Source organism: Theobroma cacao, chromosome 9, assembly GCF_053813885.1.
Source record: "Theobroma cacao isolate CCN51 chromosome 9, ASM5381388v1, whole genome shotgun sequence".
In the NCBI taxonomy this organism is placed as follows: Eukaryota; Viridiplantae; Streptophyta; class Magnoliopsida; order Malvales; family Malvaceae; genus Theobroma; species Theobroma cacao.
Genome location: NC_142647.1, coordinates 7,419,471 through 7,432,968, shown reverse-complemented (window position 1 = coordinate 7,432,968; position 13,498 = coordinate 7,419,471). Strand labels below are relative to the sequence as shown.

Here is a 13,498-nt window from a genome sequence, read left to right as displayed (position 1 = left end):
TAAATGTCTTCCTGGACATGCAAACCATGCTTAGCTAGGTCAGGGTAGACTGGATCATTTCTTTTTCACCTTGCGTGTTCAACGTGACAAAATTGAAAAGTTGTTATCTTTGTTTTTCTTCGTCAATGTAAGACCCAATCGGAGAGAAGTCTTGGTCAACTTCAATTTTTTCCACAACTTCCCCAAACTTGATTTTCACGCAACTACGGTATGGGTCCAGGCTCATTCCATCGGGGCAAATTTCTCTAAAAAAAAAATGGACAGAGGAAAGAAACCAATTTGACAGAGACAATGTCACAAAAGAGTTAATTACATATTTAGTGTTTGAATTATAATAAAATTAAAGATCTGGTGCTGAAAAAAAAATCGTAATTTAGTATTTTAATTTAAAAAAATTATAAAAAAAAGATGAAGTGACATTCCTATCAATTTTGTTTTCATTTGATTAATTATATCAATCAAACTTGCAAAACATTTGATGAAAGAGATTGGTGCATCACCCATATGTTATTTCGATTTTATTTTCAAATTCAGTCGCTTCGATTGATTTTTTTAAAAATTTTAATTAATGAGAATTTTTATTATGATACACTGATCACTTACTCAACATCAACTCTACATACATGTAAGATTTGTTTAAATATATTACATTATGTATATTAAAATTCTATTTAATAAATAATTTTGTTAAATAAACAAATAATTTAAATAAATTCATTTCCATGACCCCTGTCCATTATATTTTCTCAGCCTTAATTCATTTTTTAAAATTTTTTTAATAGGAGATACAAGAGATAAGTTCCTTTCATTCCTTTTGGTCAACATGGAAGATTGTTGTTTCCTAGATAGTTCCATTTACAAATTATATCTAGCATAATAATAGGCCTCCTATCTTTGCACTGTGATTTCCGAAAATGGAGAAAGAGAACACTGATGCAAAGAAAATGGAGAGGAAGCTCTATGAAGCGGCTGTCGAAGGCAGTGTGATTTCCTTGCTTAGTTTGCTTCAAGAGGATGCACTGCTTCTTGACCGATTTATCACTGGGCGTTACCCTGAAACGCCTTTGCACGTGGCTTCCATGCTTGGACACCTAGAATTCGTTGACGAAATTATTAGTCGTAAGCCTGAGCTGGCCAAAGAAGTTGATTCTCGAAAGTCATCACCTCTTCACTTAGCAGTAGCAAAAGGGTACCTGGATATTGCAAAAAGATTACTTCAGGTCAACCCTGATATGTGCCATGTTTGTGACTTTGATGGGAGGAACCCTCTGCATATTGCAGCCATCAAGGGTCATATCAATGTGTTGAGAGAGTTGATTCGTGCCAGACCCTGGGCAGCTCGGTCGCTGATGGACGAAGGGGAGACCATTTTACATGCGTGCGTGAGGTACAATCAGTTGGAAGCAATGAAGCTATTGATGGAAATTGCCGATCATGAGTTTGTGAATTGTAAGAATTATGATGGCAACACCATCTTGCATCTAGCAATAGCTGACAAGCAAACAGAGGTACGTTCTATAACAACTCCCTTTTTAATTCATTCCCCCTTTCAAACAAAGCAATCTATTGATTCTAGCTAGACTAGAGTTTGTAAACTTTATATTATTCACTATCTTGATTTACGTAGTTAATGACCTAATCTTAAATCTTAATTCAAACTCCATAATAAGGAAACAAGTTAATGACTTAAACCCTAAACCCAACCCATGGAACACCCAGTTAACTCAAATCCAGGTGGATCTTTTTTGTCTGTTTATGCTAGCTGAGTTTGGTAAGAGGCGTCTCTCTGGTCATTGGCTTTGGGCCTGTTTTCTTCTTTAAATTTTCAAAGCTATATCTTGTGGAATTGATGCACACACATAAAAATTTCTTCCTCATATTTATATACTGAATTGAAGGATCAAATATGTATATGTGCAGACCATACACTACTTGATTTCTGGCACTACAATCGAAGTGAACTGTGAGAATGCAGATGGCTTCACTCCACTTGATCTTTTATCTCAAAATGAAAGAAATCTGAAAGAGAAGGAGATTGTTGAGTCCCTTCGACGAATTGGAGCTGTGCATGCAAAAGATAAGCCTTTGTCAGATCGTCAACTTAAAGCCATAAGGATCAAGATCTTATCCTCACCATCTATATCTAATCAAACAAATGCATCGAAACCTAAGAAAAGTAAAGTTCGCAAGAGGTTTAAGATTAACAGCTATGCTGATTGGCTGGAGAAAAAACGCGGTACCTTAATGCTGGTGGCTTCCCTGTTAGCTACCATGGCTTTCCAAGTGGGCGTCAATCCTCCTAGTGGCGTTTGGCAAGACACTTCCCCAAGTGATTCTTCATCGATGGCCACTTCCCCAAGTGATTCTTCATCGATGGCCACTTCCCCAAGTGATTCTTCATCAATGGCATCAAACAAACCAGATCACAAGGCAGGGTTTTCCGTAATGGCAGATACTGATTCTGATACATATACCTTATTCCTCATTGCTAACACAACTGGTTTCATGGCATCTCTTAGCATCATCCTGTTGCTTGTAAGTGGATTACCATTAAGGCATAGGTTCTTCATGTGGATTTTAATGGTCGTTATGTGGGTTGCCATCACGGCAATGGCACTCACATATACGATGTCTGTCATGGCTGTCACACCCGATCACGCGGACTCTGCGCTAATCAACATACGATATGCAGTGTATGGTTGGATTGGCATTATGGGGCTGCTTCTTCTTGCACACACAATTCGACTGATAATCCGATTGATAAAGTATCTTCTAAAATTGGTAGTCAGACTGATAAACCTCATCTCCACACTGTGACGGAGCTTAATGTGTGCCAATCTTGTGTTTTAGAATATTGCAATTCTATGTACTGAGGAAAATTCTTAAGTCCTTTTATGCTTTCATATGAAGGGTGACAAAATAATTTTTACTTTGTCAATAATGCATTTTCTTTGGCAACTTATTGATTAATAGCTTGGACAGAAAGAAACAAATCATATATCCTTTCCATATCAAAACTTTTTTGTTTTTTAATTTGCATAAAACTTGTTTAATCAGAAGGACAAAAAGGGTGTTTTAAATAGGAACCCAAGAGACAGTGATTGCGATTATCAAGCAATTACAGTCCGGTATTATTTGGATCCAAGAGGGGCAGATTATCTTGCTAAAGAAAAAATAATTAAATATTTTATGAAACTTTCTCACTCAAGCACCCGCCCAATTGAAAATCAACTCATAGTGACAACCGACAGGCAATGCTTGCTGCATGGAGATAGGGGAAACTATTGTGATCACAAACTTCATTTCTGATTCCATCTGTTGCCAATTAATCCTAGTTTTTTATCCTATTATTCCCCCATCATGCTTCGAGGGAGTGTGCGAGCAGGGGGGAAAAAGGGAGTTCAGCTCAAGATTGGCAATGGTTTAGCAGAAATGTTTAGAATAGTCAATTCTTAAAGGAGCTTAACTCAAGATTTTAGTGATCTGGGGAGGATGCTGTGCTTTTGCCTAGCGGTGACATTCAAACCTTAAAAGATACTAATCACACTCGTTATAGAGACCTGGTAAGCGTAAATCACACTCTTTCCCCCTCTTTCTATGTTGGTTGAAGCTCGGAGTATGCATGATGGTTTCGTCAACCCAAGGTTTAGACTTCAAAATTGGCAAAATTTGGCAGTAGGGCTTGAGTATGTATTATCTTATGCCAACATTTCTAAACTTGTACAACCAAAATCATTACAGGCATTTACAGAAACATGGCTGACGCTCTGCTAAACATGTGAAAATGTTATGGCCAGATTTTCCATGAACAGCATTGCCAATATACCATAAAATGTGACAAACCATGGAAGCCGCTCCCGTGTTACTTCAAGCACGACGACAAAAAGAGTCCATGACAAAAAAATGTGAGCAGAACATAGAGGATGACCAACAGAACCAGTAGTATCAATGTCGCTCTGCAAGACAACAGCAATTCCTACTTGAATTTAGTGAAACCGAAGCGGAATTAATCCGCCCCTATACGTACTGTTAAGACTGGAATGTATTCGGCTTACTTACGTGAATTTACAATCTCTCCACCACAAAGCATTTTTGTAACGACGAGCTTGCCTCTTGAAACGAAGTGTATTCCCCTGCATTGCACTCGTCTTTTCAACGAGCAACGCCAAGCGGTCGCCTCTCTCCAAAACTTTCTCAATGTTGTCAATCATTACGCTCCGTACCTATATGTACATAATTATGAAGATTAAGGAATCTTGACACTGAAACTTCAAGGATCAACAAAATTTGAAAGAAACAATCATGAATGAACACAATTTACAATTGGAAATTGTACCTGGCTCATTTCCCCTTTCAAACGGTTTAATCTGTCGGCATTCTGATCATTTGAGAAATGGTCCATCTGCTGACTCAGGACCCTCGAGAATTCATCATTCATTGCATAAGCTGAGGCTGAATGAATGGCACGACCATAGGTCTTAACAAATTTTTGATGGATATCTTCAAGGAAAGCAAAAGGGATTCTCCCTACATAAAATCATCAACGAGATTAATTTGTTACATTCACCTTTTAAAATTTATCATACATTTAGTTGAGACAATATTTACTAACATTATAGATAATCTCCTCTAAACCTATTAGGAATTGAAGATGAATCGTAATTTGAATGCCAATAAGAGATTAAGCAGTGAAATTTCTATGTATATTTAGGAAGTACTTACTTCCGGAGGCATCATCGGCCATGCAAAGAACGGTGAGGCAATCGGTTCTCTTGACATGAAAAATATACCGATCATGCGAAAACGAAGAATTGCTATCGTTCTTTCCTTCTTTCATCTTCTCCAATATCTGCCTCGCGATCGTGCTCGCATTCGTCTGCGTCGCACTAAACTCCGCCAACACCACCTGCCCCCTCGCCACCATCCCATAAAATATCCCCATTTCCCTGCGACAGTCTGTTTCCCCTGTTTACGCCGAACGCCGATCGTTCTTTTTCCTTTTATCACAATTGAAGATGGGGGATCTGGGATTGGAGCTGGGAGGCTGGCTTATTTTGGCAGAGATTGGGGAAATTTAAGGGAAAAACATAACAAAAAAGGAACCAAGGAGGAGGTGAAAGTGGAAGAGAAGCAGTCCAGGTGGAGGTCGGATTTCGAAGACAGAGTGGAGAAAGGAGGACGCTGAATTTTGAATTTGTTAATAGTTTTCGTCCGAGTTTGGCGGGAAAAAGACACGTGGACCAATCAAATGAGTTTGGTGGTGGGGACGTCAGACGTGAATGCGAGGGAGTAAAGGTCAATGAAGAAAAGAAAAGGGAACAGTCTGGCGTTGGTACAACACCAACTGTAACACTGCTTCTAATCATTAATGGACTCCAAGTAATCACTCCGTTATCTTTTAAAAACAGTTACTTTTATGAACCAAAAATTATTGGATAACTTTTTTTATTTCTTTTTAATTGATTTTTATTTTGGTAAGATAATATTACTGTCATGCAATGATGCAGAATCAGATGGACAGAGGAAAAAAAATCAAGAAGGTGAATTATGAGGAAGAAAATCTCACCGTCCAATAATAGATAAGTGGGCCCAAGCAGCAACAGCAAAAACAATCAAAGAAACAGGCAACAGGAGCCACAGTGGCTATCTTTTGTATGCATGACAGCTGGGTTTCATAACCTCCGTTTTCTAACTTTCCCCTTTTGGCTTGTTAATTTGACATCATCAAGAAATTGGATATGATAATAAATAATTTTAAGAACGAGTATTCAAAAATACTTTTTAAGATTATTATATTAAATATTATTTTCTTCCTTGCATTGAAACTCAAGAAATTAACAATTACATACCACATTTAAATTAAATATAAAAATATTATTATAAATCATATTTTAATTAATCTTAAAATATGCTTTTAAAACACTTATTAACACAAAATCCATAAATAAATAGGAGGACCCAAGTTTTCATGCTTTTGATAGAATCCATGTTTGTCATGCATGCCAATCAATGTATTTTGTAAACTAACATTGTAAAATACATTGATCTTGATTTAGTATATTGTAATAATGAAAGGTTTTTTCTTTTTATTTATGAATTTACATATTTTCGTATGTTTATTATTTATAATATAACGTCATTAGAGTATATATATTTTGCATAAAAATTATAATGTGATATAGTTATAAAATCTCCGCTACATCAAATCATCTTAAACATTTTCTAGTTGATATTTTATCAAGTCCGACCATTGATATAAATCAAGATTAACATATGTTATGTTTTTTACTTATGAAATAAACAATTAATTTCATAAATTGAAATATTATGATATTTAAAACTATTATATGAATGTTTGTTACAAAACAAGTTAATTAAAAATGACTTACCATAAGAATTTCATTTAGTATATCATTTAAGTGTTTATCAAAACATTTTCATATGTTAATCATGTAAATAATTCTTAAACTTGATATCATCTGGTTATCTTATGTGAGAATTGTTATATTTTGAAATTACTTTAAGTAATCTTACCTAATTATGTGCAATGGGATATACATTGGGTATAATATAAGTTACATGATGATAAATGGATGATAAATAAATGATACATCACCTGCACCCGAACATTTGGCTTATTAGTTGGTGCATTATTTTTCTGTTTAAAAAGTAAAGTTTAAATTCTCCCTCCCTAATTATTAAAAAAATAGAAAAATGATACATCACCCTAAGGGAGATATCCTATTGAGGATTGAGAGATGAGATTATAGCAGCCAAGTAGTCAGGGTAGAACCTTGTGGATAGCTTCTCAAAATTTTTAAAATCTTATATATATTATATATTTTTTCTTTTAATGGTTTTTTTAAAAATTTTTAATTTTTAATTTTCTTTTGCTTTTAACCTCTGATAAAAATTGATTAGCTCTGTCTCTGTAAGCGATCTGTAATCCTTGGTTATTGGCAACTCTTAATGTGAAATCCTAGGGAACAATTTTGGTGGTGTATCCGTAGGAATGGGTGGTTTCTCTTTTTCATCCTCCTCTTGTGGTTTTCGACTTTTACTGAGAGATGAGAAACCTAGTTAGTCCTCCTCTATCTAGCAATAGGTTAACAGTAAAACCAAATTCCTTACCACTGTTTGTGTTATTTTAGGTGAAGTCTATGTAGACCGCCATTAAAGCTAGACACTTGGACAATTTTAGATTTGCTACAACCTACGTTTCGTGCGGAGAAGATTTCGGCATCCTTATTGCATTGCCACTTAATTTAGATATAAAAAATGTTAAGGTATAAAATTTTCTATCAAGGAGTTAGGATATACTTGCATTAAAGAACAATTGCTGAACTTGTTTTAAAATAAATAAATAAATAAATAAATTTGCAGTGGATATGTATACTAATTTGCATTATATATCCAACCAGCTCTAAGATGCAAGAGTAATTCAACCCAAGGGGATCTAAGATGATTGAGGGTAGATCCAAAATGAACTTACTTAAATCTCTTGAAATATGATTTAGCTTATGTTAAGTCCTTCTGAGAAAGTAAAATTAAAGAAACCGTATTGATGTAACTAATACATCTACCATCTAACTAAGATTGAGGTTTAACTTAGTTGAAATGAGTTGACGGTAAAAATAAAAAATTTGTATGTACAATTGGAAAGAGATAAAATAATACATTTTTTTTTAAAGTTGAATAATTAAATTTAATTTCACACATTTTTTAAAATAAAAAGAATAAGAAGAAAATATTTTTTAAAAAAGTTCTAATTTTTCATAAAAAACGATAAATCGCTTTATAAAATTAAAGAAGAAGAAATTAAAATGTTCAGTGGCATTTACCACATTCAACACGTTGGCCCATCCTTCAACTATTGGGCCCTCGATTATTAACTTTTTCCAGTTTTCATTAAATTTTGGGCCGGGAAGTTCAGCTCCTAAAACTGATATCTTGGCCCCAAAGGCATTTTTTTAGAATGTTTTATTGATGTAATAGAAAATGTGGTTGTAGTAAATTAATAATATTTTTAGTTAAAATTTGCTAAGTGTTTGGATATTAATATGCCTAGGATTATCCAAAATCTTAACGTAACAAAGCTTGTGGTATTAGTGGATTCTGGAAAGGCTACTGCAGTCTTAGATTTCGCCACGTGTTCAACCTTAAAACCAATGGTCAATAAACTATCACAACATTGTAATGCTTATCATTTTAAGCCAACTTATCATTCAAGGAATATTTGCGTTTCAAACGAACTCTTAACTTAAAATTTTAGATGTTGAATGTTAAAATGAAAGCTAAGCTTTACGGAATATATAAAAATAATTTTTTATTATATAATTTAAAATTAAAAAAATTAAGGATTGAATTTATAAAAAAAATTGCATAAAAAAGAACAATAGCTCTTGTATATCAGATCTCTCTTTTAAATAAAAAAAAATTGAGCTTATAATTCTTACACATCCACGTGCCATCCATGTGCATTTGCTGATTCTATGACAAAATAATTTCAAGTTTTTGTTCTTATGACTCTATATATCTCAAATAAACAAAAGACACGAAAATGTACCAAAAAATGATAAATGAAAGAATACTGTATCGAGCTCTGCAAATATAATTTATGCAGATCCTCATCACAAACCAGAGCCACCTGATAATAACCCAGATAAATCCAAGAAGAAAAAAGTTTGCATTCAGGGCCGTTCATTTCGCAGTGCAAATCTCAGCCGTTGGATTTTTACTTCCAACAAATTCTAATAACGTACAGTACAGACATTGCACACGACAAAATCCAGGTAATAAGCCTGCATTTTGAAGATTTTCCAGGGTTACAGTGGAATATTGGAAACTAGGTGCTGCATGGATATTGGGGTGTTTCTCATAGATTTTGTTCCTTTTAGTAATTAGTTTCATCTCTTTCTCGAGATGCTAAGTTTCGTTTACGCAACAAGATTGAAGTTAAAAGCTCATCACATTCTCTGCTTCAGAACAATGAAACCTAGACATCAACTTGTATCAGTTACTTGTGGCTGGATTCGCACAGAGACAGAAGGCATTAACTTTGAATACAGTTAAAAATATGCACTTTAGAGTAATTACTGGTAGGATAATTTTTTCAACTCGTTTGCTCATTATATATATATATATATATATCTATTAAATGCTTTTCCCTCTAGATCGACACCAATAAGAGTGAACTAAAAGATTTTGTTTACATAAAAACAAGTACTGTTGAGCATGAGACATTGAGTCATGTTCCTGGATCAGCTAATATATTAAATTCCATGATAAGATCAGGCAATCATATGTACATAAATGAATGTGAAATCATTGACGTACCACATCAATTATTGCCCATTGGAAAGAAAAGGAAAAGCACTATTGAGTGAGTTATACAATAGGAAATTAACATTTCTTATCCCATTAAATCATCTCATGATCCTTATAACTTGAACCAACATCTTAAAGTTTCTTACAGAGGAAGGCATGAACATGTGATGTATCGCCGATGATCAGCATTTCGAACAAATTCCTGCTAATTGCTAAGTTAAATTCATTTGTTTATTAGTTAGCAATGTTGGTATATAGAGTTTGATACTATCATACATTATGTACGTCCTCTATGACAAACCCCAAACCTTCATCTAGGCATTCCTAACGATTAACACATTCTAATGCTAGCTGGAGTGGCAGCAATAGCATAAGTATCAAGTTGTCACCACAAAACCTAAAAATGTGGTCAAGGAGAAAAGTACTATTCATGAGCGAGAGAGAGAGAATGGCAGGAGAGACAGAGAGACAGGGAGAGAGAAAAGGCCGACCAATCACATCAGAGTGAGGAAAGCAGAATCACGGATGGAGAAGAATACAAAAGAGGCCAGCCTCTCAAAGATATCTATAACCATGCATTCACGGACTCTCTCTCAAACACAAACATTTTTTTCTTTTGATGAGACCATGCCTCTTCCCCCACCACCATGCTCTTCTCTTTCACCACCAACCACCATTTCACATGGTTGCCTCGCTGTACTCTTTTCTCATGCAATTTCCTACAGCTCTCTCTCTCTCTCTGTCTCTCTCTCTCAACAAATTAAAGAGTATTTGCAGAATCCAATACTGTGACCAGAAATTGGGAAAAGGAGTGAGTCAGCAGTGAAGTTTCGGTCTGAATTGCATAATATTATCACGAGACAAAATTTCATTAGTGGTTCTGGTTGAGCTGGCTTGTAAGCAGAAAAAGGATAGTTCCTCAAAAGGGGGGGATATATGCAAGTAATGTGTTCACCTTAATTTGGTTTCGATGAATAAAGATCAAATGAATGGGAAGTTTCCTCTTATTATTATGGACAAAAAACCTTCCACTCTGCTTTAAGTTAAAAGTTCAATTTCTCTACATGCATGCTATTCTAGCAAGAAAGTGGCATTCCTTTGGCAATGACATTGTAATATAGCTTAATGGAGTGTGTGTGTGTGTGTTTGTTTTAAGAAAATTTCAGATCATGATAACTTGTAAATATCTATATTCATCATATGCTATTGTTGGAGCCTAAAGGTAGAGTGACCAATTAACTTGCATGATTTATGAGGAACCAATGTGGACATTTCAGAAAAATGAAAATTGGGGTTAAAACGCAGAGAGAAAGCATATATGCTTTTGTGCTATAAAATCTGAAAATTTGGGGACCCAAATTGAGATAGATACAAATGACAAGGGAAGTAATTTTTGCCTAACAAAATTATCATGTGAGAATTCGGACAAATTCGTATGGTAGGATCAAACAGCATTTCTCTATAGCATATGCCACATATAAATGAAAATTTTAATATAAAATTAGATCAATCCCGCATAGATGAAGTTCGAATCATAAAAATTTTAAAGTTTTAGAGATTCTTCGTTATCTTTGAGTTAATATGTGGTTTTAAGTGCATAAACTTTTTTTTTTTAAAAAGTTAAAATATATATATGAACACTTATTAAGATGATATATTATTAAAAAAAAGTGTAATTAATGCATTATTTCTTCTTGATTTTGGTAAAAAAATACATTAAATGAAAAATTATTTCATAGAATATACACCGATTAATCAGATCCATCTTTTTTCACTCATAAATATAATCTCTTTCGTTTCAATATTGGAATTTGAAATTTCTAATACAAAATTTCAAGTTTTAGCCATCAATTGACTTCTTCGAGACATTAATTTTTTTTTTATTTGTTGATAAAGCTCAAACAATTAGAACAGAACACAACTTGGTTCGACTCGATTTTGAAAAAAAAAATTCAAACATAATGTAATAAAAATCTGAACTGAGCTGCATATTATTATGATTGGAATCAATTTTTAATTTTTTTTCTCATCCTACGAAAAATGCATTTAGTCATACTTAATCATATATTATGGATGAATATACAAGAAATATAGATATATTAAGGTCTCCTGATTTAAACCAACGGCATATATATTGGGGCATCAAGATTCTTTGCTGAAACCTTGCATCAACACGTGATTATACAGGCAGGAGGATCTGTTCATCTCGATCGGTCTCCTTCCATGTGGCCCCTGTATATTGCTAAAGAAAGTCATTAAGCAAACGATCCCTCCTTCAAAGTCTTATCCAGAACGAGGCAAGTTGGCAATATAGCAGAGTATAGCTGTGAATCCTGGCTGTGACTTGCACAAAAAGGCCCATAGATTCCACAATCTAAAATGCCTTTGTGGCCCCTAATTCCAAAACAGCCTTTAAGTAGATATAATTAATAACCACATATTTCTATTCCATAATACAATTATTTAATATAGTAGATGTCATTTGCAGCACAATAAAAGATCAATATCTTCTTTATTCAAGATGTCCCATATGGGAAAACAATTGAGTTTAATGATAAAACCGATTCCTAGCTTTTCCTCTATTTCAATAATACTAGTAGTACTATTTTTTTTTTTTGGCAGATGTCATGCTAACACCCTGCTTATAAAGCAGACCATGTAATATGATTTTACAAGTAAATCACATTTATAATAGCTTCATTAATTAATTTATTTCAATTGTTATTTCACTTTCTTTTTATAGCAATAAACAAAAATTGGATACAGAAACAATTACTTTTTTCCCAAAGCTTTCCCGGACGTCAAATTATTTTATGGGGAAATGAATCCGCCATGTCTTAGTTCTGAACCTTTGTCTCATAGATTTCTGTTAACAATGGTACGTACGTCAACCAAGTAACTAGGACTTCCACGGCGCATGCTATGGTGGGGTCAGATTCTTAAAGCATCCAATCTCATACCCTTTTTTTTTTTTCAATATTTACTTTTTCATTAATTATTCTAATTAAAGAATTAATTATCTAAGGGTAGAGATATATCAATGCACATCGCATTGTTAGTTTAGTTTTTAACTTTTTTTTTTATTGAAGTCTCAATTTGACTTACGTTAACAATTTTTTTTAATGGAATGATTGTAATAATTTTCATTAATTGAGACGTAACGCAAGACCAAAAAATGAGATCTATCAAAAGTTTAAGATCAATTATGCAATTCACCTTAAGGATGGGCTCGATGTTAATAATCAGTTAATCGCTCTATTTTTTTAATTAATTGGAAGTATTGTAGTATTCCAAAAATTAACGCATTACTTTTTAATATATAGGCTTAATTAAATATATGTAACGCGGATTAAAACAGTCCAATTTAATAAATGGAAGGTCGGAAGTGATTGGTTTAGAACAAACATCGAGCAAACAACAAAAGCCGTACCATGTACTCGCCTCAGCCCAACAGCCTATCTTTGTCTTCAATGAACTGCCCAACATAGGATTTGATGGTATAAGGTGAAGCTGTGTCAAGTGTGAACTGAATATGGATTAATACTAGCTAGCTAGCTAGCTAGCTAGAAGAGAAATATCATATACATGATAGCTCTTAATTAGGGTTTTATTATTATATATCACATGCATTGAAGAGTAACACATGGGATAAATCAATAATTGAGTGATATTTTTGGATTATCGAACGATGCAACAATCAAGTAGTTAGAGCACATAAGAAGCTTAGGTTAAATTTCATAAAATTCTTTTAAAAGACCGCATGTTTCCTTATTTAAGCTCATAAAGGATTTTATGAGTAGAAAACTAGCATTGTTAAATTTATGATGTTCACAAAAAAGTTTATTTTTGCACTAACTGATTGAATTTGGATTTTTATGCAATTAAGGAGCTTCTAAATGGGATTAACAATATAATTTGGGTTTGTATGTGTCAATGAGCTTGCCTACTCTTAAAACCCAAAAAGAAAAACAAAGAAACAACAAGAATTAAAAAGAAGGAAAAATATCGAAGTATCTGATTTATTAATTGGTGTATGATCTTCCTATTTAAAGAGTAGAGTTTAAATTTTCTTCTCAAATTTGAAAAAAAAAGAAGCAACATTAGTGGAATTAAGATTGATTAGGAAATTGGGTAGAAGGCAAATTTGCTAACTTCCCAACTCTGACTACCT

The 13,498-nt window shown here is 33.7% G+C and overlaps 2 protein-coding genes across 2 annotated transcripts; one reads left to right on the top strand and one right to left on the bottom strand.

The window, feature by feature from the left end:
- Positions 1-819: 819 nt before the first annotated feature.
- LOC148760665 (uncharacterized) lies at positions 820-2,941 on the top strand. Its single transcript, XM_088809987.1, has 2 exons — positions 820-1,508; positions 1,921-2,941. The coding sequence occupies exons 1-2, from the start codon at positions 915-917 to the stop codon at positions 2,815-2,817; spliced, it is 1,491 nt and encodes a 496-aa protein (XP_088666113.1). The 5' UTR covers positions 820-914; the 3' UTR covers positions 2,818-2,941.
- A 718-nt stretch (positions 2,942-3,659) lies between these two features.
- On the bottom strand, positions 3,660-5,162 carry LOC18588821 (vesicle-associated membrane protein 711-like). The gene is made up of 4 exons (XM_018128102.2): positions 4,723-5,162; positions 4,337-4,527; positions 4,060-4,223; positions 3,660-3,956 (listed from the first exon to the last, which is right to left on the bottom strand). The coding sequence occupies exons 1-4, from the start codon at positions 4,940-4,942 to the stop codon at positions 3,863-3,865; spliced, it is 669 nt and encodes a 222-aa protein (XP_017983591.2). The 5' UTR covers positions 4,943-5,162; the 3' UTR covers positions 3,660-3,862.
- Positions 5,163-13,498: the final 8,336 nt, after the last annotated feature.